At 48.5% G+C, this 13,252-nt stretch overlaps 1 protein-coding gene across 2 annotated transcripts in view; it reads right to left on the minus strand.

The window, feature by feature from the left end:
* ehmt1b (euchromatic histone-lysine N-methyltransferase 1b) overlaps window positions 1-13,252 on the minus strand; it is a 68,373-nt gene that overhangs the window by 47,662 nt on the left and 7,459 nt on the right. Inside the window, exon 1 of one of the 2 annotated variants that reach the window (XM_022676503.2) lies at window positions 11,151-11,458. The exons of the other annotated variant lie outside the window; for it this stretch is intronic. Within the exon in view, the coding sequence (XP_022532224.2) occupies window positions 11,151-11,174 (24 nt within the window). The 5' untranslated portion in view covers window positions 11,175-11,458. Of the gene's footprint in view, window positions 1-11,150; window positions 11,459-13,252 lie in introns of those variants that run through there. 2 annotated transcript variants of the gene reach the window in all.

Below are 13,252 nucleotides of genomic sequence, written 5' to 3' on the forward strand. Positions count from 1 at the left end.
GAAATTTTGTTTTGCAAATACTGTATCATTTCTGAAAATCACAAAACACAAGTTTCAATAATTATATTACATGTTAAGATTAGCGTCAGACTGTGGTTTATCTTGTGTTGTGTTTAAATAATATCATAAAATCACAGTTCTGATTGCTTAAAAAGAAAACTTTTCTTTTACTATAATTTTATAGTTTTTTTTATTTGGTTTAAACAATCACAACATACCGCCTTGTTTACATTACTGCAATCGCTCTGTCTCTGCCTCGCTCGCTCGCTTTGTTTCTCGCTCACTCGCTCTGTCTCTTGCTCATTCACGCGCTAGCTCTGTTTCTCGCTCGCTCTGTCTCACCCTCACTCGCTCTGTCTCTCCTTCGCTCGCTCTGTCTCTCGCTCACTCACTCACTCACTCTGTTTCTCGCTCGCTCTGTCTCTCCTTCGCTTGCTCTGTCTCTCGCTCACTCACTCGCTCGCTCTGTCTCTTGCTCACTCACTCTGTCTCTCCGTCGCTTGCTCTGTCTCTCGCTCACTCACTTGCTCGTTCTGTCTCTCGCTCACTCATGGCTCCCTGTCTCTCGCTCACACACTCGCTCGCTGTCTCTCGCTCACACACTCTCCTTTGCTCACTCTGTCTCTTGCTCACTCACTCGCTTTCTCTCCCTCACTCGCTTGCTCTGTCTCTCACTCACTCGCTCTGTCTCTCGCTCGCTCGCTCGCACTGTCTGTCTCTGCCTCACTCACTCGCTCTGTCTCTCGCGTTCTCACTTGCTCACTCTGACTCTGTCTCTCCTTCGCTCACTCTGTCTCTCGCTCACTCACTCGCTCTGTCCCTCGCTCGCTCGCTCACTCACTCGCTCTGTCCCTTGCTCACTCACTCACTCGCTGTGTCTCTCACTCACTCGCTCTGTCTCTCGCTCGCTGTGTCTCTCACTCATTCGCTCTGTCTCTCGCTCACTCACTCGCTGGCTCTGTCTCTCGTTCACTCACTCGCTCTGTCTGTCTCTCGCTCGCTCTGTCTCTCCCTCACTCACTTGCGCACTCTGTCTCTCCCTCACTTACTCGCTCTGTCTTTTGGTCACTCACTTGCTCGCTCTGTCTCTCCCTCACTCGCTCTGTCTTTCCCTCACTCGCTCTCTCTCGCTCACTCACTTGCTCGCTCTGTCTCTCCCTCACTCGCTCTGTCTTTCCCTCACTCGTTCTGTCTCTCGCTCACTCACTTACTCGCTCTGTCTCTCCCTCACTCTCTCTTTCTCTCCTTCGCTTACTTTGTCTCTCGCTTACTTACTCGCTTGCTGCTTGCTCTGTCTTTCCCTCACTCGCTCGATCTCTCGCTCGTTCACTCGCTCACTCTGTCTCTCGCTCGCTCTGTCTCTCCCTCACTCACTTGCGCACTCTGTCTCTCCCTCACTTACTCGCTCTGTCTTTTGGTCACTCGCTTGCTCGCTCTGTCTCTCACTCACTCGCTCTGTCTATCCCTCACTCGCTCGCTCTGTCCATCCCTCACTTGTTCGCTCTCTCTCCCTACCTCACTCGCTCTGTCTCTCCTTTGCTCGCTCTGTCTCTCGCTCACTCACTTGTTTGCTTTGTCTATCCCTCACTCGCTCTGTCTCTTGTTCTCTCGCTCGCTCTGTCTTTCCCTCACTCGCTCTTTCTCTCCTTCGCTTACTCGGTCTCTCGCTTACTTACCCGCTCGCTCGGTCTCTTGTTGCTCACTTGCTCGCTCTGTCTCTCGCTCACTCACTTGCTCGCTCTGTCTCTCCCTCACTCGCTTGCTCGCTCTGTCTCTCCCTCACTCGCTCTGTCTTTCCCTCACTCGCTCGGTCTCTCGCTCACTCACTTGCTTGCTCTGTCTCTCCCTCACTCGCTCTGTCTTTCCCTCACTCGCTCTCTCTCGCTCACTCACTTGCTCGCTCTGTCTCTCCCTCACTCGCTCTGTCTTTCCCTCACTCGCTCTCTCTCGCTCACTCACTTACTCGCTCTGTCTCTCCCTCACTCTCTCTTTCTCTCCTTCGCTTACTTTGTCTCTCGCTTACTTACTCGCTCTGTCTCTCCCTCGCTCACTTGCTTGCTCTGTCTTCCCTCACTCACTCAGTCTCTCGATCGCTTACTTGCTCACTCTGTCTTTCCCTCACTCGCTCGATCTCTCGCTCGCTCACTTGCTCGCTCTGTCGATCGCTTACTTGCTCACTCTGTCTTTCCCTCACTCGCTCGATCTCTCGCTCCCTCACTTACTCGCTCTGTCTTTTGGTCACTCACTTGCTCGCTCTGTCTCTCACTCACTCGCTCTGTCTATCCCTCACTCGCTCGCTCTGTCCATCCCTCACTTGTTCGCTCTCTCTCCCTACCTCACTCGCTCTGTCTCTCCTTTGCTCGCTCTGTCTCTCGCTCACTCACTTGTTCGCTTTGTCTATCCCTCACTCGCTCGCTCTGTCTATCCCTCACTCGCTCGCTCTGTCTATTCCTCACTTGTTTGCTCTCTCCCTCCCTCACTCGCTCTGTCTCTCCTTCGCTCGCTCTGTCTCTCGCTCACTCGCTCGCTCAGTCTGTCTCTCGTTCTCTCGCTCGCTCTGTCTTTCCCTCACTCGCTCTTTCTCTCCTTCGCTTACTCTGTCTCTCGCTTACTTACTCGCTCGCTCGGTCTCTCGTTTGCTCACTTGCTTGTTCTGTCTCTCGCTCACTCACTTGCTCGCTCTGTCTCTCCCTCACTCGCTCTGTCTTTCCCTCACTCGCTCTCTCTCGCTCACTCACTTGCTCGCTCTGTCTCTCCCTCACTCGCTCTGTCTTTCCCTCACTCTCTCTGTCTCTCGTTTGCTCACTTGCTCGCTCTGTCTCTCCCTCACTCGCTCTGTCTTTCCCTCACTCGCTCTCTCTCGCTCACTCACTTGCTCACTCTGTCTCTCCCTCACTCGCTCTGTCTCTCCCTCACTCGCTCTGTCTCTCCCTCACTCGCTCTGTCTTTCCCTCACTCGCTCTGTCTTTCCCTCACTCGCTCTGTCTTTCCCTCACTCGCTCTGTCTTTCCCTCACTCACTTACTCGCTCTGTCTCTCCCTCACTCTCTCTTTCTCTCCTTCGCTTACTTTGTTTCTCGCTTACTTACTCGCTCGGTCTCTCGCTCGCTCACTTGCTTGCTCTGTCTTCCCTCACTCACTCAGTCTCTCGATCGCTTACTTGCTCGCTCTGTCTTTCCCTCACTCGCTCGATCTCTCGCTCGCTCACTTGCTCGCTCTGTCTTTCCCTCACTCGCTCTGTCTCTCGCTCACTCAGTCTTTCCCTCACTCGCTCTGTCTCTCGCTTACTTACTCGCTCGCTCTGTCTCTCGCTCGCTCTGTCTCTCTCTCGCTCTGTCTCTCTCTCGCTCTGTCTCTCTCTCGCTCTGTCTCTCCCTCACTAACTTGCTTGCTCCCTCCCTCCCTCACTCACTCACTCGCTGTCTTTCCTTCAATCGCTCACTCTGTCTCTCCTTTGCTCGCTCTGTCTCTCCCTCACTCGCTCTGTCTCTCCTTCGCTTACTCTGTCTCTCGCTTAGCTCTGTCTCTCCTTCACTCGCTCTGTCTCTCACTCGCTCTGTTTCTCCCTCACTTGCTCTTTCTCTCCTGCTTACTTACTCGCTCACTCGCTCTGTCTCTCCTTCGCTTGCTCCGTCTCTCGCTCGCTCTGTCTCTCCCTCACTCGCTCTGTCTTTCCCTCACTCGCTCACTCCGTCTCTCGCTTAGTTACTCGCTCGCTCTGTCTCTCCCTCACTCTCTCTTTCTCTCCTTCGCTTACTTTGTCTCTCGCTTACTTACTCGCTCTGTCTCTCCCTCGCTCACTTGCTTGCTCTGTCTTCCCTCACTCACTCAGTCTCTCGATCGCTTACTTGCTCACTCTGTCTTTCCCTCACTCGCTCGATCTCTCGCTCGCTCACTTGCTCGCTCTGTCGCTCGTTCACTCGCTCACTCTGTCTCTCGCTCGCTCTGTCTCTCCCTCACTCACTTACTCGCTCTGTCTTTTGGTCACTCACTTGCTCGCTCTGTCTCTCACTCACTCGCTCTGTCTATCCCTCACTCGCTCGCTCTGTCCATCCCTCACTTGTTCGCTCTCTCTCCCTACCTCACTCGCTCTGTCTCTCCTTTGCTCGCTCTGTCTCTCGCTCACTCACTTGTTCGCTTTGTCTATCCCTCACTCGCTCGCTCTGTCTATCCCTCACTCGCTCGCTCTGTCTATTCCTCACTTGTTTGCTCTCTCCCTCCCTCACTCGCTCTGTCTCTCCTTCGCTCGCTCTGTCTCTCGCTCACTCGCTCGCTCAGTCTGTCTCTCGTTCTCTCGCTCGCTCTGTCTTTCCCTCACTCGCTCTTTCTCTCCTTCGCTTACTCTGTCTCTCGCTTACTTACTCGCTCGCTCGGTCTCTCGTTTGCTCACTTGCTTGTTCTGTCTCTCGCTCACTCACTTGCTCGCTCTGTCTCTCCCTCACTCGCTCTGTCTTTCCCTCACTCGCTCTCTCTCGCTCACTCACTTGCTCGCTCTGTCTCTCCCTCACTCGCTCTGTCTTTCCCTCACTCACTTGCTCGCTCTGTCTCTCCCTCACTCTCTCTTTCTCTCCTTCGCTTACTTTGTCTCTCGCTTACTTACTCGCTCGGTCTCTCGCTCGCTCACTTGCTTGCTCTGTCTTCCCTCACTCACTCAGTCTCTCGATCGCTTACTTGCTCGCTCTGTCTCTCCCTCACTCGCTCGCTCTGTCTTTTGGTCACTTGCTCTGTCTCTCGCTCGCTCTGTCTCTCGCTCGCTCTGTCGCTCGCTCTCTGGCTCTGTCTCTAGCTCGCTCGCTCTGTCTCTCGCCCGCTCTGTCACTCCCTCTCACTCGCTCGGTCCCTCCCTCACTCACTCGCTCTGTCTCTCCCTCTGTTTCTCCTTCGCTCACTCTGTCTCTCGCTCTGTCTCTCACCCGCTCTGTCACTCCCTCTCCCTCACTCACTCCCTCGCTCTGTCTCTCGCTCACTCCCTCGCTCTGTCTCTCCCTCACTCGGTCTGTCTCTCCCTCACTCGCTACCTCTGTCTCTTGCTCACTCACTCACTCGCTCTGTCTCTCCCTCAATCGGTCTGTCTCTCCTTGACTCGGTCGTTCTGTCTCACTCGCTCACTCACTCACTCCTTCACTTGCTCGCTCTGTCTCTACTTCACTTGCTCGCTCTGTCGCTCGTTCACTCGTTCGCTCCCTCTGTCTCTCACTCACTCGCTCGCTCTTTCTCTCATTCACTCACTCTGTCTTTACTTCACTCGCTCGCTCTGTCTATCCCGGACTCGCTCACTCTGTCTATCCCTCACTCGCTCGCTCTGTCTATGCCTCACTTGTTCGCTCTCTCTCCCTACCTCACTCGCTCTGTCTCTCCTTTGCTCGCTCTGTCTCTCGCTCACTCACTTGTTCGCTTTGTCTATCCCTCACTCGCTCGCTCTGTCTATCCCTCACTCGCTCTGTCTATCCCTCACTCGCTCGCTCTGTCTATGCCTCACTCGTTCGCTCTCTCCCTCCCTCACTCGCTCTGTCTCTCCTTCGCTCGCTCTGTCTCTCCTTCGCTCGCTCTGTCTCTCCTTCGCTCGCTCTGTCTCTTGCTCACTCGCTCGCTCAGTTTGTCTCTCGTTCTCTCGCTCGCTCTGTCTTTCCCTCGCTCTCTCTTTCTCTCCTTCGCTTACTCTGTCTCTCGCTTACTTACTCGCTTGCTCGGTCTCTCGTTTGCTCACTTGCTCGCTCTGTCTCTCCCTCACTCGCTCTGTCTTTCCCTCACTCGCTCTCTCTCGCTCACTCACTTGCTCACTCTGTCTCTCCCTCACTCGCTCTGTCTCTCCCTCACTCGCTCTGTCTCTCCCTCACTCGCTCTGTCTCTCCCTCACTCGCTCTGTCTCTCCCTCACTCGCTCTGTCTTTCCCTCACTCGCTCTGTCTTTCCCTCACTCGCTCTGTCTTTCCCTCACTCACTTACTCGCTCTGTCTCTCCCTCACTCTCTCTTTCTCTCCTTCGCTTACTTTGTTTCTCGCTTACTTACTCGCTCGGTCTCTCGCTCGCTCACTTGCTTGCTCTGTCTTCCCTCACTCACTCAGTCTCTCGATCGCTTACTTGCTCGCTCTGTCTTTCCCTCACTCGCTCGATCTCTCGCTCGCTCACTTGCTCGCTCTGTCTTTCCCTCACTCGCTCTGTCTCTCGCTCACTCAGTCTTTCCCTCACTCGCTCTGTCTCTCGCTTACTTACTCGCTCGCTCTGTCTCTCGCTCGCTCTGTCTCTCTCTCGCTCTGTCTCTCTCTCGCTCTGTCTCTCTCTCGCTCTGTCTCTCCCTCACTAACTTGCTTGCTCCCTCCCTCCCTCACTCACTCACTCGCTGTCTTTCCTTCAATCGCTCACTCTGTCTCTCCTTTGCTCGCTCTGTCTCTCCCTCACTCGCTCTGTCTCTCCTTCGCTTACTCTGTCTCTCGCTTAGCTCTGTCTCTCCTTCACTCGCTCTGTCTCTCACTCGCTCTGTTTCTCCCTCACTTGCTCTTTCTCTCCTGCTTACTTACTCGCTCACTCGCTCTGTCTCTCCTTCGCTTGCTCCGTCTCTCGCTCGCTCTGTCTCTCCCTCACTTGCTTTTTCTCTCCTTCGCTCACTCCGTCTCTCGCTTAGTTACTCGCTCGCTCTGTCTCTCCCTTACTTGCTCGCTTTGTCTCTCCTTAGCTCGCTCTGTCTCTCGCTCACTCTGTCTCTCCCTCACTTGCTTTTTCTCTCCTTCGCTCACTCTGTCTCTCGCTTACTTACTCGCTCGCTCTGTCTCTCCCTTACTCGCTCGCTCTGTCTGTCTCTCCCTCACTCACTCGCTCTGTTTCTTACTCGTTCAGTCTGTCTCTCGCTCGCTCGCTCTGTCTCTCGCTCACTCCCTTTTTCTCTCCTTCGCTCACTCTCTCGCTCGGCCTCTAGCTCGCTGTGTCTCTCCCTCTCTCGTTCGCACGCTCTGTCTCTCCCTCACTCGCTCGGTCTCTCCTTCGCTCACTCACTCGCTTGCTCTGTCTCTCCCTCACTTGCTCTCTCTGTCTCTCGCTCACTCACTCTGTTTCTCGCTCACTCACTCGCTCGCTCTGTCTCTCGCTCACTCGCTCTGTCTCTCCCTCCCTCACTCGCTCGCTCTGTCTCTCCCTCCCTCACTCGCTCGCTCTGTCTCTCCCTCCCTCACTCGCTCGCTCTGTCTCTCCCTCCCTCACTCGCTCGCTCTGTCTCTCCCTCCCTCACTCGCTCGCTCTGTCTCTCCCTCCCTCACTCGCTCGCTCTGTCTCTCCCTCCCTCACTCGCTCGCTCTGTCTCTCCCTCACTTGCTTAGCCTCTTCCTCTCTCTCGCAGTCTCTCCCTTTGTAGTCTTCCCTAAAATATTATAATACAGTAAGTCTGCTATATTTATATCAGAAGTAAATCACACTACACTATTACAACTCTATCCCTCCTAAAAATACAGGGAACTACCGGCATAAAAAAAACAACCATGATTATAATTCATTTTTAAGTGATTGACACCACCAAAATAAATATAATCAAATCTAATGCTGATATTTCTTAGAAAGAACTCTTAAAATCTAAAAAGCATCCAGCCAATATGCTTAAAGAAATGCTGTTTTTGTTGTTAATAAAGCGCCAAAAACATGCTCATTGATTTCAAACAAACAAGATCCAAATGGAGTCTCTCCTGGTGAGAGTATGAGAATGAGATTACTAGGGTTGTCACGATACCAAAATTTTGACTTCGATACCGATACCAACTGTAGTATCACGATTCTCGATACCAAAACGATACTTGGAAGAAGAAAAAAAACAATAAAAATATCTGAACATAAAATGTTTATTTTTGACTGAACTGGATTGAACACTGAACAATCGGTGCAAACGTTTTTATTCTAAAATGAAACATTTGAACAAAAAACAAGTTTCGTTATTATAACCTTAACTATAACATAATTATCTAAACACTTCCTAAAAACTAAAACTAAAACCAGGGGTAATGGTAGCCTGACTATGTGAACCTGACGGGCAGGCAGAAGTTAAGTTCTGAATAAGGAAAATAAAGAGACAGAAGAACATTACAATGTTATGTTCATTTTAACACTCACTGCTCCGTTTTATTAATCAACCGTTTACCATTTTTAATAAGCCCATGTTCAGTGTAACGATCAAGCAGGCTACGTGCCTGACCACAGATTTGCGATGGAAACGTAAAAACGTGAACATCTTGAGTTTATGTTTCACAGCCAATGGGATAATGGAGAAATAGAGAAAACCACGGGTCCAAAACAAAACTCCTGCACACTCCTCTCCGTGTTAACGTGATTTATTGGCAGTCGCTAGTAAATCTTAGTAAAGCTACAGACAGAGTGTATCTTGACTAACTCCACAAACCTGTCGACTTCTCAGCTCTTTGTAGAGATCAGGGTGCTTGTCTGCTAAATGAATGAGCGAAATATGATCAGAATTATGTTAAATAACACTGTAACATAGAAGCATAGAACTATTATTTAATTAAAATGATTTTTAAGAACAGCTAAACACAGTGCTGCAGGTCAAACGCGGAGGCGTTCACGTGCGAGAGAGAGAGACAGAGAGAGACACAGAGAAAGAGACACAGCGAGAGTGAGAGAGAGAGAGATTTGCGTGTTCTGATGTGAGCTACTCACAGGTAAAGGTTCTCTTTTATCTCCTCGTGCTCATATTCTAGTCCCACACATAAGTCTCCCTCAGTGTTTTCTGTCGTATTTTGCGGCTAGCGCGAGCACTTACAACTAACACCGCGGACCGCGAGGTGCCGCCGCGCTTGTGCCGAATCCGCTACTGAATCCGACTCCCGCTTCGCGGACAGAATCGGCACAACACCCCCCGCTGTACAACTGCGGGAGTGAAAACAGCGCTAATAAATAAAGTAGTTTAGTTTCACTTTCAGTTTTCGTTATTTTCGTTATTTTATTTAAAAATAAAAATATGAATAAAAAACAGATGCCTACATCTCAGACTATTTTCCCACACTTCACTCCCCGCGCCCGTTTTGTCCACAAGTCGCGGACGAGAGACATCTGTTATTTTAGCCGTCGCCATTCTACACTCGCTGCTGCTCTGCTGGCTTGCGCGTGAATCGATTCATTTGTTCAGAACACTAAGTTTATCTGAATACTGCCACACCGACTGTTGCGGTGTGAATCAGTTTTCTTATGAACTGAATCAAATCGCGCCTACTAATTTGACTCATTTGAAGCTAGTGACTGGGCTATATACAGTATCGAAAGCATCGAACGCTAAAGAACCGAATCGTTTGTGATGACGTAGTATCGAAAAAGAATCGAACCTTCGGTACACCGTGCAACTCTAGAGATTACTCATGTCGCCTGTTAAATAAATACATTGTCTGAAAATAATTATTGCTTTTTGTCTGTTTTGGTAACACTTTACAAAAAGGTATCGGAAAAAGTATTGTTTGGATATCGATTTTGAATTCAAAGTATTGGAAATTTTAAAATGATATCCAGCCCTAGATATATGTAGCGCTTTAGGATGAATGCCTCTATAAGTGCTCATTAATAAAAACTGTAGTCATCATGCATCTCACAATACGAGATCACAAAACTGTGTTACATGACTCTGCAATACAAACAACCTACTAGAAGGCCATTTCCAGGTATTTTATACAGCAGGTATTTCTTAGCTAGGCAGATACCCTGACCCAAACACAGGCTTGTCCAATAAGAACGTCTATCAAACGTTATTCTGTTGAACAGGGTTGACATAAAATACATTAATCTAAGCTGAACTGAGATCCTCTAACCCGTGTTAAATAGCTCAGTGCTCTACAAACAGCCTCATTTTCTAAAAGTCTTTTCAGGAACAGATCTCAATGATGGCCGACACCACAAAAGTGACACAATGCCTCATTCTGCCCGAGCCACCACGGTAGAAACGAGGCTCTGCTAGATGACTAAGCTTACAAGCAATGGAGCATGCTCAGTAGAGATCCTGTAAGCCATTTTGAATTTGCCTCAGACTGGCAGGCAAAGAACTCAAATCAAACTGGACCCCCATTAGATTTACCTTTCTTACAAAATTCAGACCAACCAAAATCAGGTTTCTATAAATCAGAGAAAAGCAGGATTTTCTGGTTAAGGTCTTCCAACAAGCTCTTCTGCTTGACTGGCTTTAGCCAAAGAGGACAGAAAGAGTGCATATAAAAGAGAGAGAGAGAGAGAGAGTGAGAGAGGCAGAGATATAAAGAGCAATATGACGCACAACTAGGAAAGAAAGACAGCACGGCTTACAAACAGTATGCTCTGCATCCATCCAAACTGAAATACCCATAGAACACATGAAAAACATGTTATTTAAGAAAATGAAACTAGATCTCTTCTTACAGTCCACACAAAAGAGCTTTAGACATGTGAACCACGATCAGAGATCTCTATTGAGTCCCTATTGAGCAACACAGGCCTACTCGTCATGGTTAAAGCAGGGTGAGATCTATCAGAACTGAGCTAATAATCAGCATTATACAAAGGCAGCAGTAATCTTTACACCAGCTTAGTCTTTCTCCAACCATTCATCACCAGCATGTACACAACCAACAACCTGTGTACAGGGAACCACCCATTCATGCACAGCACTGCCTGGGCCTTGAGACATTAGGTGCACAGATAAAGCTGCAAAATAAATATATAGAATGATACATAAAAGGCTGCAACTGTTCTCAGTAAAACAAAGTAAAACAGAAGTTGAGGCCTATGTTTGCTAAACAAATGTGGAAGGCCTATCTTAAAAGCAAGGATCACCATGATCCACTACAGGACCTACAAAACCACAAGGCCAGGGTTTCCAGAAGAGCATCTAGAAGAACAGCTGAATCCAGCCACAAGCCAGTCAATCTGCAACTGGTCTGGGTTCACCTGTAATTAAACAGATTCAAAATTACAGACATTGCAAATGAGAACCTTCACAGCATTAACTGAACAGCACACACCTAGGACAGGCAGACCTTGGCCTATTTTCTGCAATCAAACAAATAAACATTAAAGCAGTCTCAAACACCAGGCATACCTACATCTGGCCATGCCTGTCCCCAAAAACAGAGGCAAAGAAATGGAGAAGCAAATAAGCATGCCCTGTTTGAAGCTGAGCCCTCCAGCAACATGGCAGTACCTGACTTAAGCTGTGGGTCTCCATTGATGGGGGAGGAGGAGGAGGAGGAGGAAGAGGGCGAGAGTAAAGCTCCACTGACTAACGTCTAGCTTTCCACAGGAGCACCGTCCCCGCTCGGGGTCACATGATCAACTCTGTAGAAAGCATTGACATGGCGCTCTCTGGGCATGCTCAGTTGGAGCTCTGCTGTTCTTCACGAAGAAAGAAGAGCAGGAAAAAAACAACACTGCAGCCATTTCATGGAATGGTGTGTGGATTCAGTGGAGGAAGAGTTTCAACGCAGACTTTGCCCTAGATTGTGCTCATGGTGAAAATGGCACACAACTGATCTTTCTTTATATGATATTAAAGCTTCTTATCTGTGCTCAGGCTTTGGGTGGTGCAAAACTGTCCCTGCTGGCTTCTGGCCATTTTACTAGAGTAAGAAAATGGAAAGAGTATGGACTCTTACAAATCAAAGCTTTATCTCTCGTGTCAGGGCATTTTCAAAACAGGACCCAATAAATTACAGCAGGAAGCTTAGAAACAGAGTGACAGAAGTTAAAGGACTCAGCTAACATCGTTTTTCACATTCTCTGCATTCTAGCTTGCTGTCAATACCTACACTGCTGCATTTAAGGGTCTACAGCAGTCCCAGTCCACAGAGAAATCTCTGTCTCACTGCATTTATCACTATTTACCTCATGTTCCTCTTTAAACAGAAGTAATACTTCCTAAGAAATGCTTTAAAATTCCTGTTAATAATGATCAATGAATCTCTGCATCTCATCACAATTACAGTTAAAGCATGTCCAAGCCAGTCTGTGAAGAAATGAGAAAACAGAAAAGCTGAGGTCTTTGTTTACCTTCAATTCTAAAGACATTCATTTACACTTTAAGGATATTTGTATTGACACCTCTGCAATTTATCAGCTAGCTAAAAGCAAAACCACAATTACAAGTGACAAATCAACAGAAAAACAAGACTTCTAATGCAAGCTGTACGATTAATCATATATTTACCACTAGCACAATTTATGTTTGTGTGAACACTTTGAAAGAACAGCAATAACGGCTTAAATAAAAGATAATTAAATGCACATTACCTACAAGGAGCAACAGAGGGCGCTCTTCACACTGCAGAGTGCTCTCCTGTGATACAGATAACTAGGCTGGAGGCAGAGCGAGGTTGGAGACCACAGTGAATGCACACGCCAAACTACTTCTGAATTATACTTCAGCATCGAAATCAACAAAGTCTACGAAGTAGCCATTACGAGTGGTCTACGCTTTTGTTAGTATTTATACATTTATGTGTTTTTGCATGTCTGCATTGCCACAATGCACAGTGTAGGGCAGGGGTCGGATATTAGTTTTGGTCGCGGGCCAGATATTTTCCACGCCATTGCGTGGCGGGCCACAAAAAAAAATCTGTTTGAAAAATGAAGAAGGTAATTCCAAGAAAAAGGAAAAAATAAATAAAGAAATACAAAGCTCCTCATGTGGGAATCGAACCCGAGTCATCAGGATTGTGGTCCAATATATTACCACTGCCCCGGCTAGTGAAGTGAGTAACAGCTGGGAAAAAAAGGCCTTATAATGACAAAGGGAGCCCAAGAACGGGCGGAAACTACAGTCACACCGAGCGCGACAGAGAGACGGGAGGCGTATAAACCAAAGTTCATTAAAGTTCAAACAACCTCACGGACCAGATGTTTCACGCTTGTGGGCCACCTATTGCTGACCTATGGTGTAAGGTATTAGGGGTGCAGGAAAAAATCAATTCGAGCTTGAATCGCGTTTCTAACATTGAATGATTCAGAATCGATTCTCATTTTCAAAAAAAATATTTTTTTTGCGGGTGCAGCTACTGTCGCGCGAAACTTTTTAACTGTACCGCGGAGCTCAGCTACTGTCGCGCTGAGCTCATCTACTGTCCTGCTGTTAAAGAGCTCTGCAGGACAGTTGATGAACTCCGCAAAACAGTTAAAAAGCTCTGCGCGACAGTAGCTAAGCTCCGCGGTACAGTTAAAAAAGCTCAGCGTGACAGTAGGTGAGTGTCACAAGACAGCAGCAACAGGACTGGGGAAGTTTTTGCTCTTACTGCCTTTCCCTATTAGGCT

This window comes from Astyanax mexicanus, chromosome 17 (assembly GCF_023375975.1).
Source record: "Astyanax mexicanus isolate ESR-SI-001 chromosome 17, AstMex3_surface, whole genome shotgun sequence".
NCBI classification, from domain to species: domain Eukaryota; kingdom Metazoa; phylum Chordata; class Actinopteri; order Characiformes; family Acestrorhamphidae; genus Astyanax; species Astyanax mexicanus.